The sequence below is a fragment of the Macaca fascicularis genome, chromosome 17, assembly GCF_037993035.2.
Source record: "Macaca fascicularis isolate 582-1 chromosome 17, T2T-MFA8v1.1".
In the NCBI taxonomy this organism is placed as follows: domain Eukaryota; kingdom Metazoa; phylum Chordata; class Mammalia; order Primates; family Cercopithecidae; genus Macaca; species Macaca fascicularis.
In genome coordinates this window covers 70,413,108-70,432,847 of record NC_088391.1, presented here as the reverse complement: position 1 = coordinate 70,432,847, position 19,740 = coordinate 70,413,108, and the positions used below count along the sequence as shown (strand labels likewise).

Sequence of the window (19,740 nt, the reverse complement as noted above, 5' to 3'; positions counted from 1 at the left end):
TGTCTGGAAGTGTGTGACTATATGTACGGGATAGTATGTTCTATATGTACTGTAAGTCATGTGTATAGATGCCTTTATCTACAGATGCCCAATTTTATAGTTGCCAATGTGTATAAGATTAAGGGTTAAGGCTTTAAAAAGATTGTTTTTCATTTAAAAGGGATTTAGAGTACTAAATATTAAGCTCAGTTTTTTCAAGTGTCTGATGGTAGGATAAAAAGTTATGTTACAAGAATTAAATATAACTTTTGCATTTAATTAGCTTTTTCCTGTGTCACTTAAAAATTATTTGTATAAAAGTGACCATATATTTCTTTAGAAGCCGTGATGAGAGGAAAAAAGATGATCGTTCTCGCAAAAGAGATTATGATCGAAACCCTCCTCGAAGAGATTCATACAGAGACCGGTACAATAGAAGACGAGGGCGAAGTCGCAGTTACAGCAGAAGTCGAAGTCGAAGTTGGAGTAAAGAGAGGCTTCGTGAAAGGGACAGAGATAGAAGCAGGACTAGAAGCAGAAGCAGAACACGAAGCAGGGGTAAATAGTACATATATATGTATATTTTGGTTATCTTTTTATTGTGAAAAACTCCATGTTTAAGTGTTTTTAAAAATTGCTTAACATTTTGTCAGCGTTTTCTTCGTTTTTTTCTATTATGATGTATTCTGTGGTCCAAGAGAATGCTTTTTAAAAATTCCTTTAAAAGTTTTATTCTGTGCAATTAAAATCACAGTTACCACTACACATTCAACAGGATAGCCACAATGATAAAGACTGATTCTGTTTGGTGTTGGTGAGAATGTAGATCAGCTGGAACTCTTTGGAAAACATTTTGGCAGTATGTAAAAATTAACATATGGGTCCGCTATTCTACATCTTACTGTTTACCTGGAAGAAATGAAAGTTTATGTCCGCACAGATACTTGTTCACAAAGTTCATAGCAGACTCATTTGTAAGAGCCAGATGTAGAAACAGCCTAAATGCCCGTCAACAGGTGAATGTATAAACATGTTGTAGTATATCCATACCATAACATGGATGAAAAGAAAAGAACTTTTGATACATTCAACAAAATGGATGAATCTCAATATAATTATGCTGAGTGAAAGAAGCAGGAAAACAATATGTATGTATATCCAAATATTTTTTTCTCAGTCTTTGTTTTTGAGACAGAGTATCGCTGTGTCGCCCAGGCTGGAGTGCAGTGGCGCTGTTTCAGCTCACTGCAACCTCTGCCTCCTGAGTTCAAGCGATGATCATGCCTCAGCCTCCTGAGTAGCTGGGATTACAAGCGAGTGCCACCATGCTCGGCTAATTTTTGTATTTTTAGTAAGAGTCATGTTGGGGGTTTCACCATGTTAGCCAGACTGGTCTTGAATTCCTGATCTCAGGTGTTCACTTTTCTCAGCCTCCCAAAGTGCTGGGATTATAGGCCTGAGCCAGTGTGCCCAGCGTAAAGTTTTAAAAAATGCTAACTAATTTGTGATGACAGAGAGCAAAGCCAGTCGTTGCCTGAGATGGGAGTAAAGGAGGGATAGATTACAGATTACAAAGGGGCATGAGGATTCTTTTGTAAGTGATGAGTATGTACATCATTTCAGTTGTGGTATTGGTTTCAGAGGTGTATACTTTGATTAAAACTTACACAATTTAATATGTTCAGTTTATTATGTATCACTTACACTTCAAAACTGTTTTTAAAAGTTTAAAAAGTGTTATTTCAGATACATATTTCTGCAAGAGCATGTCATTCCCAGCATGTATAATTTTTCTTCTAGTACATGTTATTGAAAGTAAGATATTTTAGTAAAACACCTAAAACACTTTTCAGTGAAACACCTTTTCTCAAACTTTTTTTTACTACTCTTAATACTATTTATGGCCTTTGTATAAGCCCTGTATTCTGTTACTCTTTTCTTAGAAATTTTCCGCTGCTGTGATGATCTAGGTATACTGGGCTTCTTGGAATGTTGCTTCACTTAACTAATCTCTTTAATTTCTTTTCTTTTTCTTGAGGACCATATATATAGTCTAGTTAGTTTCTTTGTGCATGTTTAATATGAACTCCTTTTGGCTCATCCGTTCTTATCTTAATAAACAGCCATTGTAGTAACTTCAGATGGATGACTACAAAATGTTCACCACAGGAAAAATAACTCTACTTTATTGCATGTTTTGTTTTGTGGTCTGCAGTTATGCATACTAAGATTGTGATGAAGAAAATAAAAAATTTCTTTTTTCTATAAACAAAACTCTAAGGAAAAACATTAAATCATTAAATACGGCAGCATTACCTGGTTTTGTAGCTTGGGTTATATTGAAAAGAAATAACCTTTTAGCATTGTGTATTAATTAAATATTTTTTAAAAGAAAAGGATTATTATGCAAAATTTAAAACTTTTTTTTCTATGTTTATAAAAATATCACTATTTCTTAGATCTGGGACTTGTTTTTTTAATACAGTGTAGTTTTATATGTCATTTATCTTTTGTTGCAGAAAGGGATCTGGTAAAACCTAAATATGACCTGGATAGAACAGATCCATTAGAAAATAATTATACTCCAGTCTCTTCGGTACCTAGTATTTCATCTGGCCACTACCCTGTACCTACTTTGAGCAGCACTATTACAGTAATTGCTCCTACTCATCATGGTAACAACACTACCGAAAGTTGGTCTGAATTTCATGAAGACCAGGTGGACCATAACTCTTACGTAAGACCACCCATGCCAAAGAAACGGTGTAGAGACTATGATGGTAAGTCTTTCGGCTGTTTCATGAAGTATTTAATTAACATTTCCAGCTGCCTAAATTCTGTGTGTTTATGTTGTACACAGTTATTCAAAGACTTACCTCTGAAAAGGGGGAAATTAGCCTTAATCACTTTTTGAATTCCTCAATATGATTGAAACATTTATGAAGTTGCCACTAATTATTTGAGTATCAATTTAAAGATAATATTTATTTGCAAGTAAGTCTTAATAAATTTTGGGAGTTTACCAAATGAGTAAATATCTACTGAGTTATTATGAGGGAATCTGCTACTGAAACATTGTTGACAAAACTCATTTCTTTTGAATGAGTGATTATTGGACTACAAGTAGAAATGTACCTAGAAATATAAACGTCACCTTTGTAAGAATTTTATTAAAGAATTGAAGACTTTTGGCTGGGTGCAGTGGCTCACGCCTGTAATCCCAGCACTTTAGGAGGCTGAGGCAGGCGGATCATGAAGTCAGGAGATCGAGACCATCCTGGCTAACATGGTGGGCAACCCTGTCTCTACTAAAAATACAACAAATTAGCCAGGCGTGGTGGCGGGAGCCTGTTTTTCCAGCTCTTCAGGAGGCTGAGGCAGGAGAATGGCATGAACCTGGGAGGTGGAGCTTGCAGTGAGCCAAGATCGCACCACTGCACTCCAGCCTGGGTGACAGAGTGAGACTCCATCTCAAAAAAAACAAAGAATTGAAGACTTTTAAGGATTTACTGTAAAAGATTTGTAAGTAGTATTAAACCGTAATTGCAGTCTTTTTAGTTTTAAGCTAGAGATTTAAATGAAGGACATTTCTAAAGACAAAAATATGACAAAAATTATATTTAAGTCTGATATCTCTTGTTAGGTTATTTTCGTGTGTGTGTGTGTGTGTTTAGTATGTATACGTGTTAGTTTGTTTAACATTGCTCTGAAGTAATGCCTGAGCCTGGGAAATTTATAAAGAAAAGAGGTTTCTTTGGCTCATGGTTCTGCAGACTGTACAAAAAGTGTAGTGCCAGCATCTGCATCTGGTGAAGGCCTCAGGAAGTTTGCAATCATGGTAGAAGGCAAAGGGAGAGCAACAAAGAGGGAGCAAGGGAGCAAGAGTGGGGTTGGTGGTGGGGGAAGTGCCATGCTCTTTTAAACAACCAGTTCCTCTGAACTAATTGAGGGCGAACTCACTTGTTACCTTGTGAAGATCACCAAGCTATTCATGAAGGATCTACCCTTATGACTCTAACACCTCCCACCAGGCCAACCACCAACATCGTTTGTCACATTTCTCTCTCTTTTTTGCGGGAGATGGAGTCTCACCCTGTCCTCCAGGCTGGAGTACAGTGGCGCAGTCTCGGCTTACTGCAACCTACACCTCCCGGGTCCTAGCGATTTTCCTGCCTCAGCCTCCCTAGTAGCTGGGCTTGCAGGCGCCTGCCACCACGTCCAGCTAATTTTTGTATTTGTAGTAGAGACGGGGTTTCACCATGTTGGTCAGGCTGGTCTCGAACTCCTGACCTCAGGTAATCCACCTGCCTCAACCTCCCAAAGTGCTGGGATTAATAGGCGTTAGCCACCATGCCTGGCCAGATTGTCACATTTCAGCATGAGATGTGGAGACGATAAACGTAGTAACTATGTCAGTATGTTAAATATACTCTTACTTGACAAATATTTATATTACTGGAGAAGAGCAAGTAGCTCTTGGGAAATGGTTAATTATCCTTTTGTCCTATATTAATAATATTCATATTTTTAAATACTTTACTTTTGCTAACTTAGAGAAAATATATATCTCCAGTGCTTTTGACATTTGTTTCTAACTATTCTTTCCCCATAGAAAAGGGTTTTTGTATGAGAGGAGACATGTGTCCTTTCGATCATGGAAGTGATCCAGTGGTTGTAGAAGATGTGAATCTTCCTGGTATGCTGCCTTTCCCAGCACAGCCTCCTGTTGTGGAAGGACCACCTCCTCCTGGACTCCCCCCACCTCCACCAATTCTTACACCCCCACCTGTGAATCTCAGGCCCCCAGTGCCACCTCCAGGTCCATTGCCACCCAGTCTCCCACCTGTTACAGGTAAGTAAATCTGTTTGTTTGCCTGTATTTATCTAGCCATTCTCAGTCTATTTTTAAAACTTAATAGATTCTTAAATTAAAAGTATCTAAAGGAATCCCAAAACTGCCTAATAGAAATTAATAGCAATATACTTCCATTTGGAATACACTTCCATTTTGTAGCCTGTGCCAAGCCAGTTACTATGGTTTGGAGTGACCTTGTAAATTAAGTACATCACTGGTAAAACCCAGCTGCCTGCAGGCCTTCATGGCTTAAGGCAAACCTGCTTTGGAATGTGTTAAAAGGATATCTGATTAGTTGTAAGAGCTTGGTGTTTATAGATATTATAGTTTGATAAATGAGAAGATTATGTTCAGATGTGCAATAACTTGTTTTATTTGTTTGCTTTCAGATGATATTTCTTATTCTTTGGTTTTGACAGGACCACCACCTCCACTTCCTCCTTTGCAGCCATCTGGCATGGATGCTCCTCCAAACTCTGCAACCAGTTCTGTTCCTACTGTAGTAACAACTGGCATTCATCACCAGCCTCCTCCTGCTCCACCCTCTCTTTTTACTGCAGGTACAGTTTTGGCCCTTTTTATATTCGTAATGTAATATAGTTTTAGATGAAGAATTTTAAAATGTCTAGAGAGAATTGCTCTGTGAGGACTACTTTTCTCACTAAAATTATGTAGGCATGGTGAATGAACGTTAAGCCCTCAGTTATGAATGTTTTCAAAATGTTTCTTTTTAATAACTTTTAAAAATAAAGTTATTTTCTTTTTGATACATATAAAGCATGTTATATGTTAATATGTTATATTGTTTACTTTTTCTCTTATCAATATTAAAAAATTACCAAGTGGAGTTTTATAATTGTTTTTTAATTACAGTTTTTGTATTACCAGATACATATGACACAGATGGCTACAATCCTGAAGCCCCAAGCATAACAAACACTTCCAGACCTATGTATAGACACAGAGTGCATGCACAAAGGCCCAACTTGATAGGACTAACATCAGGGGATATGGATTTGCCACCCAGAGGTACTATAATTAATCTTTCCTTCCTGTCATTTTCGTAATATAAACAGTGGGAAAACATTTATAAAGAACAGTTGGTCTTGCCTTTATTGGGGTTGGATAAGGAATGGTGATTTATTTTATTTTACTTTATTTTATTTTATTTTTGGAGACAGTCTCACTCTGTAGCCTAGACTGGAGTGCAGTAGCATGATCTCAGCTCACTCTAACCTCTGCCTCAGCCTCCTGAGTAACTGGGATCACAAACGCATGCCACCATGCCTGGCTAGTTTTTGTATTTTTAGTAGAGATGGGATTTCACCATATTGGGCAGGCTGGTCTTGAACTCCTGACCTCAAGTGATCCGCCTGCCTTGGCCTCCCAAAGTGCTGGGATTATAGGCTTGAGCCACTGTGACTGGCTGGGATGGTGATTTTATTTGTTCCCTGTATCCTTCATTCCCCCATTAGAGAAAATATATTGTGTAATTCTGTATTTGTGGTAGAGGTGACACTTTATTATACAGTTATTACACTGTCCAAGAGGGAAAGGAAGTTCCTTAAAGAAGCACATTTTCTTGGGTAGGCTTTTTTTTTTTTTTTGTAATTTGTATCATTTGTAATCTTAATTGATTCATTTAAACTCTTGAGAATAACATTTTAATTCCTAAGAAGTTTATTCCTAGTTTGGAAAATCATCTGTAAAAATTGTGCTTGTTATTTATTTTTACTGACTTTTCACATGTTAAAATTTAATATTAGTTTGCGTGTATTTTTAAGCAAAGGATATTGTGTGTTAGGAAATGACTCAAAATTTTCTTAGAGGAGGCAGACTTTTGGATAAAATTTCTAAAAGGTACAGTTTGGGTTGACATAGTCACAACCTAGGGCAGCAAAAGTGCTACACTAGAGATGTAAATGTAAACTAATAACATTCAGAGGGAGAAAGTTCACATTAATTTGGAAAATACAGTATTTGCTACAGATCACGTTTGATATGGGGAAATGATGGATTGTCAGACATAATGGAAAATATTTCCTGGGCTAATGAAAAATATGTCTTTTTCCCTAACCACCTCAATTAAGTTTTAAATCCCATTTTCTTTCCAGTCTTTTCTTGTCTTACCTAGTCAGAATTAAAAATCATGCTACGTCGGTTGTGAATAAAAATCTTAGTTAAGTAAGTAACAGTACCTAATGGAGTTTGGTAAATGTGTGATTACTTACATACACTTTGTGTTTTTTCTTTTGTTCATTGGAAGCGATCAGATTCTGAGCATCTTCCTTGAATGTTTAAAGGACTTTTTGTAATGAAGGTGTAAGGAACGTTTTAATTCAGATTTATATCCTCTTTGAGATCATAGGACAGCATTTAATGTGGATGCCCATTCCTCTTAAATTCTCTTGGAGGAATTTCAATAGCTATTAACAACAACAGAAAAAAAGATTTTTTTAACAGTTTCTGTTCTGTGTGAGGAATATAGGGATTGCTTGTAATTGAAAAGTGGCCACTTAAGAATTTAACTGTTGTGTGATGCTTACCCATGTCCTGAACCTGTCTCCCACCTGGCTAGTTCATAGAAACCCTCTTTTCTTCTTTGGATAACTATTTAGCATGTAGTTTTGTTTCCCTCATACCAGTACTCCTTGCTTTTACTGGGAACCTTTTAGTGGGAATTTCCACCTCAGTTAACCTTTTATTGGGAATTCCCTCTAAAGTCATTTCTTTCTACCTTGCTGCTTTGGAGTGCTATAAATATATGCTACTACAGGTCAATATTTATTAGATCCATTCACATGCCAGGGCAGTTTCTGGTTGTGATCAAGAGAAACAAGGGGATCAAACCCCTTGCATATAAATCTTACCGTGTACAAGTTGAATCTATGGTAATTGCAGCTCTTAACGCTTATAGTTATAGGAAGTGGTCCTGTTCAGAGATAAATGTCTGGCATACCTACTTAGAAATTTGAATGCCTTTTCTCATAGAATCATTATATGTAGTGATTATTTTAGTACTCTTCTTTAGATACATCATGTACCATTTTTGTGAGCTAGTTTAGGATTGAGTTCTCCATTAATAACTGATTTTATGTACCAAACAACTGATTTAGCAACCAATCTAAATTGAGGATTGCCTATAGTACTTCTATTTTCTTACCTCTTTTTAGTCCTCTCCATCCTCCCACCATATGTTCTCATCTATTCCCAGTTTGGATTTTAAATTTACTGTCCTGGATTGTGACAGATACCTAAAAAGCTTATTTATTGTTAATTATATAATTATTACACATTCCTAATAGCCTATAGATGGCCTTAATTTGAATTTGTCATAGACTTATTGTTATGTGATAGCTAAACTTTTATGCTTACTGCTTTAAATCTTGAGGGGAATTATTCAGCAAAAGGAAGGAAATTTGGGCCCTTTGATGCATTGAAATTACTAATGTAAAAGTTACCTGGAGGCCCTGACAGTTATGTTTTGCAGAGTTCCAAAGAGGTGGAAAACTTGATAGATGATCTCATGATTGAATATAGGCAGGAGGAAGGGTTAAGTAGTTTTCCATTTCTAGTCAACAAAACCAGTGCTGACAGTTATAGGCAGAAAAACAATTCATTAAAAGGATTATTGGGGAAAAATACATTACATAAAACTATTTAATATTAGACCATTTGCTGACTATATACCAAGAGGAATTTCTGTGTTTTTAATACCCTTCTTTTAAATATATATCGATGAAAGGGATTCTGAATTAGAGAATACAGATGAGATGGAACAAACCCATCTCAATTACTGGAGGCACAACACGTTATTCCTTCTCTTAGTGAACCTTCAGGTACAGAACATATTAAAGTTAAAAACAAAAGATGTTGGATAGGTCACAGATTCTCTAAAAGGGCCGGTGAACCAGGCTTGGGAGGCAGGAATAAGACCAAAAATCCTTTTGCAGAACCGGTCCTGTGAAAGTACTACTGGACAGAGAAACATCACAGGAGCTAGATACAGGATGTTTCCACCCTATCTGCTTTAGAGATGTAGGATAAGTCAGAGTTAGACAGAGGAAGAGAGTAGATACAGCCTATGTACCCTGTGATACTTTTAAGAAACTGAAGGAATTTTGTGACTGGAAGAGAAGTAAAGAATGTAGAGGGAGGTAAGAGGCTAATTAAAGCATTTACAGAATTTTAGAATAGAGGTGATGATAGTAGCTGGACTAGGGTAATAATAGAAGTGAAAAAAAATTAAGTTTAGTGGAAAGAATTGACAGAACTTGTAACTTACTGAATTTGGAGGCTTAGAATAGGGGTAATAAGAGGATGAAATTAGACACCCGTTTCCTGCCCTGGATAATTGGGCAGGAATTCTCATTCATTGAGAAGAACAGCTTTGACAGAGAGATAAATTTAGTTTTGAAAGTGTTTAACTTCTTGTGCCCCTGGGGCATGTGAGTAGAAAAGTCCAGTGGGAAATAGGATATGGAAGTCTGAGGCCCATGAGAGACAACTGGCTAGAATATACAGATTTTGGAATCATGCATATGTAGAACTTCAGTCCTTTATCTTTTCTTCTGTCCCATTAGTACCAGTGGGAGGTAAAGGGAAATAGAAGGAGCCATACCAAAATCTGTAGGTCTGAACATAATTTTAAAAACCTTTCTCGTGTGTTTCTAAAATCTTCCTCTCCCCATCCCAACTGAGAATCACTGAAAAAGATAAATGAAGCCATGGCAGTAGATAAGAAAGTTATTTTAGGAAGGCTACATAAAGTGAGATGAGAAAACCCAAGTATAACTGCTTGACAAATATCAGCATCAAAGTAAATGGACAGAGAAAGGGGAACTTTATAGAAAACTTAGAAATGAAGCCCAAAAGCTGCAGACAAAAGCAAGGAGTGGGGATTCCTAAAAACCCAGGGAATATAATATCTAAGATGGAAAAGGAGATGATCAACAGCCACAAATTCTCCTGTGAGGTCCAGTAAGAGGACTGGGATGTATTCATAGACTTAAGCAACAAGTGAGGACATGAGTGATTTTAGCACGAGCAAGTAAAGTGCAGTAATGGGAGCAACTGCCAGTTTTCAGAGGATTAGCGAGTGGGTGTTAAGAGAGCAAAGTTAGTAAGTGTGGACATTGATTAGGAAAGGGCTGTGGGGGTATGGAGAGAGATGTTGTTGCTAAAGGGAAAACTGGTTTTAGGAGCGTTTCTTTTTGTTTAAAATGGAGTAATTTGAGCTGTAATGTTTGAATGTTGATGGGAGGTTTCAGTGTCCTGGGAAAGGTTCAAAATGGAGGAAAGTAGCAAGGGTCCCAAGCATTGATTTGAGTCTCTGTATGTATGGCATCTGTGGGTAGTTATATATCAAATATGACTTGACTGGAATGATTGGGAAAATGGTAGTTTCTTTAATAGAAATGTTTAAGAAAAAAGAAAGGTAGACTTAATATGAAGATAATTTGAATGTTCTGCATACTGAGTTTTGAGATACCTGTAGGATTTCCAGAGAGAACCAAGAAGTTGAAATTTAGAATTGACTATATGCTGTCCTCCTGAAGGAGACCATAGCTGTAGCCATGACAGAGATTGTGCTGAAACAGATCTTCAGTTCTTTTGGTTAGTTATGTGTTTAGAAATATGTAAGAATAGGATTTTAGACAATCAATTTTACCATCTATAAAAAAGGAGTTTTTAAGTTCCATTTTTCTCTGTGGATTAAGGTTTGCATGTTTTAAACTTTGGAGTCATTTGGGAATAACAGATTAAATGTGCTATGCTCATTACATGCCATGAAGTAAATATAAAATGTTGAAAGTAACAGACTTTTACATCTCTTTTACACTGTATTTTAGACTTGAATCTTTTCCTTTTTAAAGCAAGTATGCTTTCATTATGTTCATATTTTATGAATCTATTCCATATTTAAAAGCAGCTCACTTCAAATCGTAACTCTAAGCTATCAATTCTCAAAGGTTATTGGTTTAGTGTTAAGTTTCGAACCTTTTAGGTTGTGCATTTGATTTCAAAACTGTGAACTTAAAGCCTCAAAGTGATTCTTTCTCATTTGTGTGCATATATATATATATATATATATATATATGTATATTTGTAGTGATGGTAGATGGGAATGGTGACTTGGGTTTTATCTACAAAGAAGTGACCTACAGAATCACATCTTAATTTGGCATATGAGAATTGATTCTTTTTCATAGTTAGGTGTGAAATGAATATATTGAAATAAATTTTAGAAAACCCTTAGATTATTGTATTTGAATATACAGTAATTCCCCTTCGTCTGTGGGTCATATGTTCCAAGACTCCTCGTGTGTAAAACCACACAGAGTACCAAACCCTACATACACAATGCTTTTTCCTATACAGGCACACCTGTGATAAAGTTTCACTTGTAAATCAGACACAGAGCTAAACAACAATGTCTAATAATAAAATGAAACAATTATAACAATATACTATAATAAGTTATATGAATGGTCCCTGTCTTTCTCTGTCAAATATCTTATTGTATTTACCCTTCTTGGGATGATAGGAGATGATAAAATGCCTACATGGTGAGATCGAGTGTTGGAGCAGGATGGTGTGAGATTTTATCACACTACTCAGAACTGCAAGCAGTTTAAAACTTAGGAATTGTTTACTATTTCTGTAGTTTTCCGTAATTTTGGACTGTGGTTGACAAGAGGTAACTGAAATCGTAAAAGTGAAACTGGATGAGGGGGAGCTAGTATACATTTATTTCTATTTCTACTAGTATACATTTATATATATTTCTTCTAAAAAAATATATATATATGTTTAGACAAAACCCAGAAATTTTTCTGTATGAAGAAGGTATCTATGATAAATAGAAAAGATTAACCTATGCTTATTTTTTTCATTTTCTTTTGTTTTAAAACAGAAAAGCCTCCTAATAAAAGCAGTATGAGGATAGTAGTGGACTCAGAATCAAGGAAAAGAACCATTGGTTCTGGAGAGCCTGGAGTTCCTACAAAGAAGACTTGGTTTGATAAGTAAGGTGGCCGGGAAGATTGAGGAGTGTAGTTGTGCATTGATTTTTAGGATCGTTTCTGTATTTTATGATAATACGGTTTGTTTTCTTCCAAAAATGTTACTCTATTCTGTAAACAATTCCTAAGTGTGAGTTTTCTAAAAATTCGTAAGTTAGTTGTCTGATGTTAGAAAAGCATTTTCTTACAGAAATGGTGTGATAGTTGAGGGCCTAATTTTTTCCTCTTATCATTTACCCTCCTCCAAAAAACTCACTCTTTAACTTAGACCTGTTGAGTACTAGCTATGTACAGGATAATCATGAGCCTCTCATCATTAGAGAAAGGAGGTGTAGATCAGACCTGTCAAGACACTTTCATATGTGGAAGGTTGCTGTTTGGAGCTAGAAAGGGCTTTTGTGGGGGTTAGGGAATCTGGATAGGCATTGAATGGTCAAGGAAGAGCTTCAGAGAAAGGGATAAGGAATCAGAATGTTAAGATATGTGTGAAATGATTCATTTATAAATAAATGTGTGAAGAGAAACTAGGATCACTTTTAGAGCTTTAACATCTACTTAATAATGGATAGTTTCTGGTTCTTTGTGATTAATTCTGTGATTTAATGCAGTGTAACCTCTCCAGGCCACAGTTTTGTCCTTTTTTCAAGTGTCAAAATGTATTCTCTATAGTTCCAACAATTCTTTTTTTCTTTTTTTAAAAAAGTAGGAAAGAGGTTGAGACTGTCATCAAAGAAAATAAAATTTAAAATCAAATTTAAAACTTAAAGTTTTAAGGTAGGATATTTTTTAGTAAGCTGGCGTTTACAGAATCAGAATAAAGGTTATATATGCAAATTGACTAAAAGAGGGTACTGAGACTTTTCCTGATAGGAATATTAAGTAGAGGTGGATCAGAAGTGGAAAGTAACAAGTGATATGGCAGAACCCTTCTCAGCTGGCTTCCATGAAAGGTGCTAACAGTGCTCATTTGGAAACTTCATTGTTGGAAGAAAATTTTAAATTTCCTTTATCAACCAGTAATTTCAATTTGGGGGAAAATTGAACTTAATCGGATATCTATTTTGTTAAACTTTATTCCCTTATATTTGGTCGGGGTCAGGATTTATAAATGTATTGGCTAACTTGAATTTTGTTTACAGACCAAATTTTAATAGAACAAACAGCCCAGGCTTTCAGAAGAAGGTTCAATTTGGAAATGAAAATACCAAACTTGAACTTAGAAAAGTTCCTCCAGAATTAAATAATATCAGCAAACTTAATGAACATTTTAGTCGATTTGGAACCTTGGTTAACTTACAGGTAAGAGCCATGAAATGGTTTTGTTATCTCTTCTTATTGTTTAGGGAACTTAATGTAATAAGAAAACTACCTTTAGAAATAAATACTATAAGGCTGGGCGTGGTGGCTCACGCCTGTAATCCTAGCACTTTAGGAGGCCAAGGCGGGCAGATCACCTGAGCCTGGCCAACATGGTGAAACCCCGTCTCTACTAAAGATACAAAAATTAGCCAGGTGTGGTGGCAGGCACCTGCAATCCCAGCTACTCGGGAGGTTGAGGCAGGAGAATTCGCTTATATCTGGGAGGCTAAGGTTTCAGTGAGCCAAGATCATGCCACTGCACTCCAGCCTGGGCGACAAGAGCAAAACTCCGTCTCCAAAAAAAAAAAAAAAAAAATAGAAAATTTGTTACTCTCAATTGGGAAAATTGGACATGAAATGGAACTCTGTCTTTTAGAAAAAATACAATTTTCAGTGTTTCAATTAATCATATTATAAACTTTTTGTCTAATAAAGGTTGTCATAAAACTACAGCAAAGTTAATCACAGTGGTAAAATCCAATCTTACAATAGTTTTCATTTCCTCAGTTTCTCAAAATCATTTCAGCAGAAATTTTAGATTTATTTTTGTCACCCGTATGGCGGGACACACTTAATAGAGACTTTTGGGGCCCAGATACCTTGTAATCCGTAATTAGTTTAAACGTTTACTTTTTCTTTACCACTTTTGAATATCCTTCAACGTAAGTAACAGTAACAGTAATTTGTATTTGACTGCACCTATAATTAGACCTTGGCTTGGGTATATATAACTTGGGTGTTTTTTTAGTATTGAGTTTATATTATGTGATGTGTTGAAAGTGTTGAAATAGTATGTTGAATTTTACCCCCATTTTGTATGGTGTTCTTTTTGCAATTAAAATAATTATGTTTTATAATTTAATAAAAACAAATATTAGAGGATACGATTCATCCTAACAACTTAGGATATTTTGGAAAATTTTGTGTTTTTTGCCATTAAAAAGTACTATAAAAGTAATAGAGGGGAAAAAATTCATGTTTGATTCAGGTAGGGCGACAGAAATATATACATAGAATTTAAAGGAAGTGGTTCCCTTTCAAAAACTCTTTGTGTCTGTTCCATTCCCCTGCCCATCTATAATTACATTATTGTTGACAGTTTATCATATGTTATTTTAGATTTTTTGTTACACAATTCTGTGTCTGTTTATCTGCACACAAACTTAAAAGTATTTATGAGCCCATAGTATACACATTACCCTGTGGTTAGTTAGATCTTGAATGTCTCTGAGTTATCTTTTTATGGCAATTTTATTTGATCTACCACTATATCTAGTCATAAAAAGGTTTTCAAAATATTCTTCACACAATTAACTACTAATATTTAAAATTTTTTTTAAAGCTGAGGGGCAAAACATATCTCACTGTTGTTTCTATTTGCTTTTACTCAATTACTAGTGAGGTTGAAATCTTCTGTTGATTGGTTCTTTTGCCATGTCTATGTACTACCTGCATTATTCTTAAAACATGTTTTTCAAAATCAGTTTTCAAAACTCTTTAGCTTCATGCTAATTAAACATAGTGATAAAATTGATGTTTATAAAGTCTTAAAAAATGTATAATTTTTAAAATGTTACCAAAATTATCTTCATAGTTAATGGTGATTGAATACTTCTGACTGTGTATACTCTCTGTTCTATGTGAATTATTTAATTCTTAAAATAACCCTAAAGAGTGAGTATGGTTATTCTCATTTGTAGAAAAAGAAAACAAGGCCCAGAAAGGTTAAGTAACCTGATCATGTTCATGTGAAAGTAGTAGCCAAAGTTTGAGCCAGGCAGTTTGATTCCAACTACTCTTTTGTTTTGTTTTTTGTTTTTTGTTTTTTTGAGATAGAGTCTCACTCTTGTCACTGAGGCTGGAGTGAGATGGCATGGTTACGGCTCATTGTAGCCTCGACCTCTTGGGCTTATGTGATTCTCCTGCCTCAGCCTCCCGAGTAGCTGGGACCACAGTTGTGTGCCATCACACCCAGCTAGTATTTTTTCAATTATTATTTGTACCAATGGGGTCTCAATATGTTGTCCAGGCTGGTCTTGACCTCCTGGGCTCAAGCAGTCCTCCTGCCTTGGTTTCCCAGAGTGCTGGGATTACTGACATGAGTCACCATGCCTGGCCCAGGCCACTCTTAATCTCTGTTCTGTATTGCTGCACACTACAGTGGTTTATATACCACACTTTGGAAAACTCTATTATTGAAAGAATAGGAAGTTTGAAGTGAAAAGTCTTGGATTTATTACTTATTAGCTGTAAGTGTCTATAGAATCACATTCCTTGAAATCTCAGTTTTCTCATGTATCAAATGTGATTGATGCTGTTATTATATGGTCTCTTTTTTTGTTCTTAAATTTTCTTGTGCTTTTGGAAATGTGAGAATTACGAATTTGGGTAGTTGTTCAGATGGATTTTTCTGTAATTTTTTATTAGAGCTAACCCCTTGCAAAGTAGTTTACTGCCGCCTTCAGATTCTGTGGATCTTTGCCATGTCGTTTATTGACAATCGGGATTGTTTCTCATAGTCGCTATTAAAATTGGGAATAAAAAGAGAAACACTTTGAATGCCTATGTATAACATTTATGCAGTTGGCTTTCTCTGCTATTATATAGAGGGACTCTTTTTATACTGTGAACAATCCTTGGTTACTATTTCTTCTGGAGCAAAAGTAGACTGTGGTCTACTAATCTAGATACTAGGAAGTATAAATACAGAATCTTACTTGGAGGGACCAGTATTTCACTTCTTGAGGAATTTTACTCTATGAAGCAACAGATTCCTTTGGAAATTCACTGTTCTTAATATTTTAAATCTTAGGTTGCTTATAATGGTGATCCTGAAGGTGCCCTTATCCAATTTGCAACATACGAAGAAGCAAAGAAAGCAATATCAAGTACGGAGGCGGTATTAAACAATCGCTTTATTAAGGTTTATTGGCACAGAGAAGGAAGCACCCAGCAGTTACAAACTACTTCTCCAAAGGTAAGATAGAAATTTGTGTAAAAGTATGTGCATTTCTTAGAAAGCTCTTAGCATAGTGTTTACAAGTAGAGGCATTGGAATCAAGTAGGCCTGAGTTCACTCCTGAGTTCTGCATTTAGCTTCTGTTACCTGTAAAGACTTGAAAAAGTTACTCAACCTTTCTAACCTGTTCTCTCATATAATTGTGATGTTAATTGCTAGTTGAGAGAATAGCATGATGTGTGTGAGGCATATAGAATAGTCCCTGGCAGATAGGAGGTACTCAGTAAATGATAGCTGTGTATATTCCAGAAATTTAGACTGTAGGTTCATCTTAGAAATTCTCTCTTCTTTCCCCTCTCCCTTTTCTCTCTCCTTTCTGTCCCAACCCCATCAGTGAATTAGTCAGTGTTTATATAGAGGTTTATTAACAGCAGTGTGGGTTTTGATTGTTAAAACAGAAGACAGTGAAAGATGGACTTTAATCTTTTCCAGTAAATAAGTTATTTTATGCAAAGATAACATCTTTATATATGTGTGGATGAAATTAGAAGGCAGTTAGGTTTTGACTCTAAGCTGTATTTTAAAAACTTTCTCTGCATGGGCAATTTAGTAACAAAATAACACAGGTCGCTTTCCATCCTCTTGAATGAATCAACTTGTTTAACATTTTTTTCTTGTTCTGAGGTAATGCAGCCTTTAGTCCAGCAGCCCATTTTGCCTGTTGTGAAGCAGTCAGTCAAAGAGCGACTGGGTCCAGTACCTTCAAATACTATTGAACCTGCAGAAGCCCAGAGTGCCACTTCAGACCTTCCTCAGGTAAAGCGAAGATCTTACGATTGTGCCTGTAATAGGTTCTCAGTAATTTAGTTTCCCTTGGTGATTTGAATTATAGTTAATTATATATATTTTACATAGAAATATGATAGTCTTTACATATTTGAACCCCACCTATAAGGTTTTTTTTTTTTTTTTAATTTTTACCATTACCATAACATTTTCTCAGTCTCTACTTTTCCTATAGTATTTGAATCTTAAATTCTTCTCTCCAGTTAATATTTATGAGAAAGATTTCTCTCTCACTTTGTGGAGGAGATATATTTCAGCAAAACTGCCTGAAGAGTGAAGTTGAGTACATTAAATCTTATTTTTTCTATCATCTTTTTACTTAATTAGAATTCTGTTCCAGAGATAATTGTGTAGTAGACTGACTAAAAGCTTATGGGAAGGGAAGGCTTAAACCATCAAGTTAAGCATGCTTGATATTATACTGTTTTAAGTACTTAGACCGCTCTCATAACTTTGCATCACTTATTCCTGACTCTGGGATTCTTTTCTCCATGTATCATTTCCTTCCCACTTCCTTCGACACTTGAGTGGCAGTTTCTTGTTTCTACACTCTCAGTCTCTGAAACTTAGCTTTCCTTTGTCTCCCGATGTTTCAGCATTTGCTGTGTAAAATAGAGTTAGGATGTAGTATCCTACTTAGCTAATGGATGCCACCTTACTAAAGTATTCTTCCTAGATAATTCCTGAAGAGTAAGATGTTGAATTTCTGCAAGGACATGCAGAATATCAGTTGGTAAATTATTAGTTAATTTTAAAAATGCCCAGTCCTAACATCCCAAGTTATCTCCAAATACAGTATATTTGGATATAAAATAAACATACTTTAGAAGAAGTTGGCACTATTTTTAAGCTCAGTAAATGGGCATATATTTTAATTTTTAAAATTTGAGATTTTCTCCTAATTTATTCTGTGTCAGTGGCAGGGACTTTAGCAACCACATGGCTCAGACCTCTTAGTTTACATCATTTTTCATGATTGAATAATATTGCATACTGTTTATTTTTGTTTTCCCACATATTTTCTTTCTCTTTCTTTTAAGAAGAACCAAGTTTTTGTGGTTAGTGTTGGTATACTCATAGGCTCTGTATATATTAGTAGAATCAGAATGTTCAAGATCCCAACAGACTTTTATATGTTTGGGGAAACACTGAATATGTCCATTTTAATTTTTTTAGAATGTAACTAAGTTATCTGTGAAGGACAGGTTGGGTTTTGTATCAAAGCCATCTGTTTCAGCAACTGAAAAGGTAAGAAGAATAGCATGATGTGTTTGTCTTGGCTTCATAAATGTTTTCAGGTGGCATCTTAATTTTTAATTTTTTTCATAGTTCTAAACTCTTGCTTCTTAATAGTATCTGTATCTTTTCCTACCTTTTGCTTTCCATTTGCTGAAAAAGAAAAATATTTTCCTTTTTTTACTTTTGCATCAGCATTTTAATACTTGCCTCCCACTATATTTCCGTGTACTCCATTCCTTTTCTTTGTTTTATTCTTTTTATTTACTTTGTTTTCCTTAGAGATACTGTGCATTTTGATTTGACAACTCTGGCAGCCTAATAGAAAGGGCCATGATTAGGAATTTCACTCACCTGAGTTTGAGCCCTGGCTCTTCACTTACTAACTGCATGACATTGGGCAGTGTTCTTAATTTTTCTGAATCTTTTTACTCATCGGTAAAATGGTGATGGTAATATTTGTCTTGCTTATGGGGTTTTCTGAGGATCAAATAAAATCATTTGTTTACATATATTTTCGGAAAATGGAAAGGATGATGTAAATGTAAGTTTTTTACTTATTACTCAACAGTAATTGATGTAGCATAACAATGCGTTTAGTCATTTTTTTTAATGAAGGGGGTAAATATTAAATCAGGACCATTTATGGATATATCTTACAGTTTTGTGTAGATGTTATTTTTTTTCTGTTTAGGTATGAGTAAATGCTTTGTCTTTAATTTTATTTGAGGCATATGAAATCACAGAATGTGAGAATTAAATAATCTTTCTTAGTTCTAGATGCTTATCTTAAAATCAAGGCCCAAACAGTGTTATGATTTCATCTGTATACTGTGAGTCACTGAGCCAGAACTAGAATTTGGGGCTCCTATTTCTGGTCCATGGCTCTTTTCAGTTTGAAGATTGGAAATCGATTTCAGAAATAAACAGTACATCAGTGAGATAGCTGCCCTGTTGTCTTCACTATATTCTTCAGTATATTATTTTCTTTATTTACAGTGTTAAACTTCGGCAGTTTTAGATATTTGAATCTGAGTTTGTGTATCAGACTTTCCTCTTGGGCATCTCAGCATTACTTCGGGCATAATGTGCCTAAAATGAATTCGTTGTTTCCGGTATAAATTAACTTATCCTAGCCCTTAGATCAGAAAGTGATACCACCATTTTCTAAGCTGTGTGATCTAACAGCCTTACAATCATTTACTTGTGTTTGCAGACCACTTCTTTTTCTGCCACCTTCAGTTCCCTAGCCTCTGGGTGCAGTGTCTTAACTGGAATCCTGGAATTCCCCTCCTCTAGTTTGTACTGTCACCATCCTACACTCAGACTTATTTTGGTGTTAATTCATTATAGAAACTTTGAGTTTCTCAGCTAAATTACTTTCCTTGATTCACAGCTCATCGATAACTCAATAATTCTAGTTCTGTTACTTCTGCTCTAGTCTTTCCTTTCTACCCAAGGGAGTACTTTTCTGCTCATTG

General features: G+C 35.5%; 1 protein-coding gene across 50 annotated transcripts in view; it reads left to right on the top strand.

Moving 5' to 3' along the window:
* Positions 1-19,740, top strand: part of RBM26 (RNA binding motif protein 26) — a 95,131-nt gene that overhangs the window by 34,845 nt on the left and 40,546 nt on the right. For 9 of the 50 annotated variants that reach the window (XM_074021248.1, XM_074021250.1, XM_074021243.1 and 6 more), the window contains 10 exons: positions 320-537; positions 2,499-2,759; positions 4,592-4,831; positions 5,254-5,394; positions 5,723-5,863; positions 11,751-11,862; positions 12,999-13,158; positions 16,031-16,195; positions 16,862-16,993; positions 18,200-18,271. In XM_074021248.1, coding sequence (XP_073877349.1) covers positions 320-537; positions 2,499-2,759; positions 4,592-4,831; positions 5,254-5,394; positions 5,723-5,863; positions 11,751-11,862; positions 12,999-13,158; positions 16,031-16,195; positions 16,862-16,993; positions 18,200-18,271 — 1,642 coding nt within the window. Of the gene's footprint in view, positions 1-319; positions 538-2,498; positions 2,760-4,591; positions 4,832-5,223; positions 5,395-5,707; positions 5,864-11,750; positions 11,863-12,998; positions 13,159-16,030; positions 16,196-16,861; positions 16,994-18,199; positions 18,272-19,740 lie in introns of all 50 variants that reach the window. The other 41 variants (XM_015439410.4, XM_015439409.4, XM_074021224.1 and 38 more) reach the window with 15 other exon arrangements.